The following is a 7,500-nucleotide window of genomic DNA, read 5'->3' as shown; positions in this document are numbered from 1 at the left end:
ACGCTAATTCCATTGAGACCCTGATCTCTCACAGTTTCCTCACCACCACAACCAGGAGCCACCTTGTGTTGCTGGCCAGATCCAAGGTCGGTCAATCGGCCATTCACATAAAGCCGTTCCATGCACCCTGAGAAAACATTAGAAAATTATTGTTTAGAATACTACTATGCCACCTTTCCTTTCTGCTTTTTTCCTAAACATCTATGGATTTTTGAATCATAACTTCAAGTAATATAAATTACCATTGAAACTCCCAGTGTCACGCAGATGCCATCGTTTATTTGCAGATTCGGCTGCCTCCTTAGGGAGACCACCAATGAAAAGTGGTGCAGACAGCTGGAGGTACTCATTCACTCCATCATTGACAATGGAACGAGCAGTACCTCTGTCAATGCGCATTGTAAAGTTTTGTTTCACGGTGAGTAGTTCAATGCTGTGCCAGTTTCCATCGTTCACTACTTCGTAACTGAAAATGAAGATGATAATTAGTTAGAAAAAGATAAAATCATGTACATGCCATTCCAAGTAATCCATAGGAGTTATTCTCATAGATTCATCATAGTTTTGCATTCTTCTTACGCATGAATATGGGATATAAAAATCCTATATTTCACCTGAACATGTTGGAGACTGGATAGTTGCCAACATCATAGGAAACCCTGATTCTTCCTTTGAACAGCTCCACAGCAAGATGAGCTGACTCCCCAGTATAAAGGATCACTCCATCCTCGCGGTTTGTTCGGAAGTGCAGTGTGACATTGGAGGAGGGTCGTGTCTTCAGTGGATCCATGGCAATGAAGGAATTGTTGTTTCCAAAATGTACACGTGTCAAGTATTCGCAATGCTTCCCTGGAAAAGCAATATTTGGTTTGAAAATGAGCAATCGGTAGTTCTAATTAATCTTTCTTCTTAAACTTTATAATCAATCAGTTCATTCCAATATCATTTTGTTTTTACCTGAAAATCCAGGAGAACACTTGCACACATAATCCTTGGAGTTAGGAGGAACAAAACATATCCCATTCTGACAATCATTTTGCTGGCATGGAGATGTCTGAAGGAACACTGCTGGACCCACTTCACAAAATTTGCCAGTATGGTCATTAATACACTTGCAAGTGTATTCATTCACACCATCAACACATGATGCTCCATTCTGCAAAAAATAAGAGGGAATATATAACAAAAAACGAATTTTGAAATATAATTTCAAGGGATCTAACTCATATAAATGTGAAACCTATAAATCAAATAATCTGCATAACATGAACCACAAAAGTATTCAAGTACCTGGCACAAATGGTTAGCACAATCATCAACATTTTCGGTGCAGTTATCACCAGCAAAGCCGAGGGGACACTGACACTCATAATGGGTGAAATGGTCTACACAATTGGCTCCATTTTTACATGGGTTAAACTCTCTGCTGCAGAATGGTATCTTGCGTTCACAATAATCACCTGAAAGGATTAAGGATAATCATTTTTCAGACAAATCATAAATTGAGTATTTTGTTTTGTACATGTGTATTAAAGAAATTCACTGATGATTACCTCTTCAAATTTGAAAAGTAATTTAGTTATATAGAACTATCTTTTTTTTCAAGGGCAGAAACTTACCTGTGTAGCCAGGGTTACACTGGCACTTGTATTCTTCTACAAGATCAACACAAGTAGCATTGTTCTCACACTTATTTTCTACACAGTCATCAATGTTAATTTCGCACCTATCCCCTTCAAAGCCTGGAGGGCAATGGCAGCTGAAAGAAGATAAAGGCAAAAAATATGAAGTCAGTTCATTCTATAAATACATGAATAATAAAATCATGCAGTATAGGTAATCCAGTATTAAAATATTTTTAACATATGTAATAACTTCAAGTTTTCATTACTGCAATCAAATAATTTTTTATTTCAAATGAGAATTAAAATAAATTTTCTACTTATCAAACATACCTAAACCTTCCAGCTTCAAGAACTTTGCATGTTCCCAAATTCTTGCATGGATTTCCATAACAAGCATCAATTTTGTATTGACAATTTGGCCCATGATAAGCAGGGGGACAGATACATTTGTAGCTACGGTTCGGGAGGGGTTGACATACTCCTTCATTCTCACAAGGATGAGTATAACACAAGTCACACTTGGCAAGAACCTAAATGGAAATAAGAGGTAATTAGTATATATATATATATTTATGTATATATATATATATATATATATATATATATATATATATATATATATATATACACAAACTTTAAAATATAACACTGACAGAATTATTGCACATGGTTTTATCATGTTCCTTTATGGTCCATACTAATGCTTTGCATACTTTCTCTACAATCTCCATTCTACTACTGTATTGACTAACCTCATCTGGAACTTTTTGTGCACAATGGAAGGCTTGAGTAGGTGTGGTAAGAATCAACTTATCCCTCATGCCTTGTGGCTCAGCACAACGAGCAGTTCCAGGCTCCACATAATCTCCTTTCACCCAGTTTGAGAACCAAGCCAGTGAGCAGTCACAGTACAGAGGGTTTGCTCCCATTGCTCTGTGGAAATATTGAGAATTGAAAAAACAAACAAAAAAACATGAGTGCCATGCAATATTCACAGTTAATTGATCAACGTAGTGAGGAATAATTTTGTTACTTACATATGTGTAATATAATCTAGGTCCCGGAAAGCTCCATCGGGTATCCTTGATATATCATTTCCATGGATTGACCTATATAAAAAATGGAAATATTGATTAATAGACAATCAAATATAGATAATCATTCAGAGAATGTCATATATTGTAAACAATGAAAGAGCAATAATGATGGAAAAGAAGGGGAAAACAAAAATAACTTACAGAATGCGAAGTTTTCGAAGGCCTGCGAGTGAGTCCCTCTGCATACATTGCAACTTGTTATAACTTACAATACTGAAAACGTGAAAAGAAAAAGTCCATAAATTAAATGTCTTGAAAAGACGGAATACAGAAACGTTTTGCTAATAAAGCAATGCCTATTGACAATTTTCTTCATTATTATCTTCTTAAGTCATGAGAACCTCAAGCACTTACAGTGTAGAAAGCTGGTGCAGACTGGAAAAGGTGTTGTTTTGTAATACTGCAATCTGGTTGTTACTCAGGTCTCTGTAATGGATAAAAAAAATATAGATAAAAAACATACACTCACAAACATACCTATATATATATATAGTCTGGAAATCATATTCTTTCAAGTTTTGTTATCGTAAATGTGACTTACAGTCTTGTCAAGGCAGTCAGGTGAGAGAGGCGCTCAGCATCAACCTCAGTTATCTCATTTACATCCAGATACCTGTAAAAAGGAATATATTAAAAAGACAGTGAACACATGGGTCTGAGGAATAAAAAGTACTAATTAGATAAACATCAGAGATAAAAAAATAAACAACAGTACACAAAATAAACAGACTTATTCCCTTAGAGATAATATGACAATGAAAAACCATCAAGGTACAACTTAAACCTACAATTCCGTGGTATGCGAGGGAATTCCGATCGGGATTTCGCGCAGCTTGGCCCTGGAGCAACGCACCACAGTGCCCTCGCAGCGGCAGTCGGCGGGGCAGCGCTCCTCTACGCCGAGGCAGCCTGTCTCATCTCCTAGGTAAATGGAGCAAAAGGGGATGTAATGAATCGCCGGGTAATCCTCTCGTGTAAGTACAAGTGAAATGTAAGTAAGTAATGGCGAGTAAAACGTTTCTCCTTTCACAGTGACTTATATGCTAAATATCACCGTATTTACAAAGCATCATGCATTAAGCTCTAGGTGTGTATTTACAACAAAGTCTCAAATGGATAGTGACTAACGGGTCTACACTGCCTACAAACATATTTTCCACATACTTAGCTGCAATTCTGGGAAGCAATGGGTAGGAGACAAAGAAAGTAAAGCAGGGATAATTATTCATAAAGATATATCAGCATTACGAAAGTCTACTTATATGAACTAGTTGTTTAACCATACACACTAGCAGAATCATCCTCTCAATTCCATTTCATTGTTACGTTTCAATGAAAAACAATAAATGACATTGCTGGAGATATATACAAAGGATTGTAAATATGTAAATGTACAAATAAATTATATTGGAAAAATGTCTCAATGCAATCAAATTAAATGTAAAAGAGGATTTATGCAATAAATTATTTACTAATCATTCGACAACTTAAAATTCATATAGCCAGATGAAAAAGGAAAGCTTAACCACACACACACACACACACACACACACACACACACACACACACACACACACACACACACACACACACACACACACACACACACACACACACACACACACACACACACACACACACACACGCACGCACGCACACATTCATAGACGAATCGACAAAGCAGACTCCAAAAATGTAGTGATTCCATTTATGGATTCCACAGAAGCACTCAAGTTCCTCTTCATTTCCAGTGGATGTTTACCTTCACACGCGAACTCGGAGCTTGGGACCTCGGTGATGGGCACGTCGCGCAGGCGGTGCGGCGTGTGGCACCGGGGCACGCCGCTCGTAGACCGCTGGCCCCGCAGCCACTCGGCCAGCCAGCCCATGTGGCAGTTGCAGCGCAGCGGGTTGCCCTCCAAGTTGCTGTGGAGCAGACAGGGTTAGATGGCGGAGGTTCGTCAGAGCGTCGTCAGTGTGTTCAATGTTTGACGTCAACACTCTTTATGTAACTTACATTTCTGTGAGCGCCGGCAGCTGGCTAAATGCACCTGGGGAGATGCACGTCACTTTGTTGTTGGCCAGCGACCTGCGAAAAGGTTATACAAGTTATTATCATAAAACTATTAAGTCACACATATACACATCTATGCAACAGAGACAAAGGCAGTACTTACAAGGCAGTCAGCTGAGGGATGCCGTCGAACATCCGGCTGTTGATCTCTGACAGATCATTGTCTGATAGGTCCCTGTATGGAACAAGGGAAGAAAAAATCCCGGTATGATAAAGATGCACATCGACATATTAAGATAATTTTAGCAATAGAAAAGATTTGCGTGCGTATGTATGGGTATTGTGTCACAGTGAGCAACTAGTCCTTATGGAATTATTCATGTGATCATACTAGCTTTAGCATCCTAGTTGAACCTACAGTTCCTGAAGCGACTGGATGCCCTGGAAGGAGCCCTGCGTGATGCGGCGCAGGTGATTGTTGGACAGCACGAGGCGACGCAGGCGGGACAGCTCTCGAAGCACGCCCGAGCTGCCGATTTCCCGGATCTCATTGTCGGACAGCCACCTGCACACACAAAGCCGTGCCATTATCGATAGGTACAAAGAGTGAGAAATTAAAATTATATAAAGGACATGAGGAAGATAAGAAATATATACATTTTACACACACACACACACACACACAATAGAATAATAAAAAAATAAACCACTGACGTATTGTGAGGTTCCACAACCGCATGACTTACAGGTCAGTGGTGTAGGGCGGCAGGGTCTCGGGGAAGCGCGTGAGGCCTCCCGCGGTGCAGTCCACGGTGGTGGCGCGGCAGGTGCAGCCTCGAGGGCACTCTTCGGCGGTCACACACTCTCCGGCGTAGAGGGACACCGTCTCGTCCGTGCCTGCTCGCCAAGATAAAACATTTATAGTTTCTTTTAGCATGACTGAACATAGTGGCATTGCATTTTATGTCTGCATGATACAATACCATGGTTATAATTGCACAATACTTCAAGAATCAGAAATAAGAAACAACTTACACTTCAGTCGTTCGTCTCTGAGAGCGTTGAGCTTCCTCTTCTGCAGGCGGCGCGGGTTCTCGCACCTGGCGCCGGAGGTTTCAATCGGGTGAATCTCCAGGTAGTCCGACAGCCACTGCAGGCTGCAGTCGCACACGAACGGGTTCCGGCCAAGGTGCCTGTCGGTCATACGACGAAAGTTGTGATTTAAACAATAAACAAGAGCATGGGAAAAATTAAAATGGAAGCTATCTTTACTGCTCATTTTCGTTTTTAGTGAAAACTGATATCATATAAACAAATACACGGCACGTAAAAAAGAAGCAGTTTTACTTTGGAGTAATAACTACATAAAAAAAATCCATATTTATGCATACAAAAATATACGGAGAGAATGGGGTAGTTCAGACTGCGGCAAAAACACCTCATCCCTCTTATGTTACCATACGAAACTTCTTCGTTCTCAAGTTTAACGGAACACTTATCAAAGAGGATGGTAAAAGAAAACAAAGTAAGGGCTGAAAGATGTGTAAAACGTGTATACAAAAACTATATGTCAGCGAGCTAAAGAGAGAGAGAGAGAGAGAGAGAGAGAGAGAGAGAGAGAGAGAGAGAGAGAGAGAGAGAGAGAGAGAGAGAGAGAGAGAGAGAGAGAGAGAGAGAGAGAGAGAGAGAGAGAGAGAGAGAGAGAGAGAGAGAGAGAGAGAGAGAGAGAGAGAGAGAGAGAGAGAGAGAGAGAGAGAGAGAGAGAGAGAGAGAGAGAGAGAGAGAGAGAGCAATATAAAGCTCTGGCAATGTGTGGGTAAGGGATTATAGCAGAGGCAGCCGTGGCAGCATCCTGGACATAATGGTCCGAACCGCACAGTCAACAGACCGTCCTTTATACCGCCTTCTTATAAACATTTGCTTACCGTGATTACAATGGAATATCGAGTCTCTTGTCACAGGGGGAGGAGGAAGACTCAAAATGTACCAGCAACGGAAAAATAAATAATTCGAACCATCACCGGTAACGATTTCACCCAAGACATATCACCTATATTAAAACAGAATGCCAGGGACACTTACGAAAGCGGAGTGAAAACGTTCTTTGTTTTATCTAACATCAGGAAACTGCTTTCCTGTTTTATGAGGGCCTGAACTCAGACATAACAAACACAAGCCTTTTTAGGCGACGGAGTGTGCGGTGAGGCCGGGCTCCCAACTTGCTATCCCAGGTCCACGTGCCACTAAAACCTTCTTTACCTACTCTCTCTTCCTCTTCAGGCACAAGAGAGTCGTAAATGCATATATGAGACGATAGTTGTGTTAGAGAAAGAGTATAAAATGGCACACGTATGCACAAATGGCGCACTGACTTATCTCATCTACTCTCTTTTTTCACAGATATTCTAACAAGCAAAAAACCGTCGGAAAGGGACCCATAAATCCACGTTTTTGCGGAGGCATAATGGGGAAGAGGCTGAGGCGGGAGCGCGCGGGTGATGGGTGGCCGTCCGAGGGTGTTGTGATGGGAATATGCGTCTCCCGATGACTAAGGTGATCTTAACTCTAAAATTAATGTGGGTTGTCGCCCAGATACGTTATCGCCGACACTAAAATAACGCCGACACAAAATGAAAATTCAAGACCTGTCTCGCCGCTTTATCTCGTGCGACATCTAGAAATACAATGTTCTGTAAGTTTACATCCTCGGCTCGCTCACCCCACGAGGATGTATACTGAGTGAAAGTATATTCAAGCTCACCTT

The 7,500-nt window shown here is 40.8% G+C and overlaps 1 protein-coding gene across 4 annotated transcripts in view; it reads right to left on the bottom strand.

The window, feature by feature from the left end:
* sli (slit guidance ligand) overlaps window positions 1–7,500 on the bottom strand; it is a 484,876-nt gene that overhangs the window by 1,716 nt on the left and 475,660 nt on the right. For all 4 annotated transcript variants that reach the window (XM_086552547.1, XM_086552549.1, XM_086552548.1 and 1 more), the window contains 19 exons: window positions 5,772–5,929; window positions 5,483–5,633; window positions 5,155–5,301; window positions 4,900–4,971; window positions 4,740–4,811; window positions 4,485–4,648; window positions 3,511–3,643; window positions 3,264–3,335; window positions 3,077–3,148; window positions 2,864–2,935; window positions 2,663–2,734; window positions 2,378–2,558; window positions 1,956–2,155; window positions 1,620–1,759; window positions 1,291–1,460; window positions 958–1,156; window positions 615–849; window positions 243–466; window positions 1–127 (listed from right to left, as the gene is read on the bottom strand). The exon at window positions 1–127 is cut by the window's left edge and continues 88 nt beyond it. In XM_086552547.1, the coding sequence (XP_086408673.1) occupies window positions 1–127; window positions 243–466; window positions 615–849; window positions 958–1,156; window positions 1,291–1,460; window positions 1,620–1,759; window positions 1,956–2,155; window positions 2,378–2,558; window positions 2,663–2,734; window positions 2,864–2,935; window positions 3,077–3,148; window positions 3,264–3,335; window positions 3,511–3,643; window positions 4,485–4,648; window positions 4,740–4,811; window positions 4,900–4,971; window positions 5,155–5,301; window positions 5,483–5,633; window positions 5,772–5,929 (2,661 nt within the window). The remainder of the gene's footprint in view (window positions 128–242; window positions 467–614; window positions 850–957; window positions 1,157–1,290; window positions 1,461–1,619; window positions 1,760–1,955; window positions 2,156–2,377; window positions 2,559–2,662; window positions 2,735–2,863; window positions 2,936–3,076; window positions 3,149–3,263; window positions 3,336–3,510; window positions 3,644–4,484; window positions 4,649–4,739; window positions 4,812–4,899; window positions 4,972–5,154; window positions 5,302–5,482; window positions 5,634–5,771; window positions 5,930–7,500) is intronic.

This window comes from Penaeus japonicus, unplaced genomic scaffold (genome assembly GCF_977035675.1).
Source record: "Penaeus japonicus unplaced genomic scaffold, GWHDUDI00000001_assembly GWHDUDI00000027, whole genome shotgun sequence".
Classification (NCBI taxonomy): Eukaryota; Metazoa; Arthropoda; class Malacostraca; order Decapoda; family Penaeidae; genus Penaeus; species Penaeus japonicus.
Note: the sequence above shows the minus strand (reverse complement) of the source record. Positions and strands in the feature narration are given on the sequence as shown.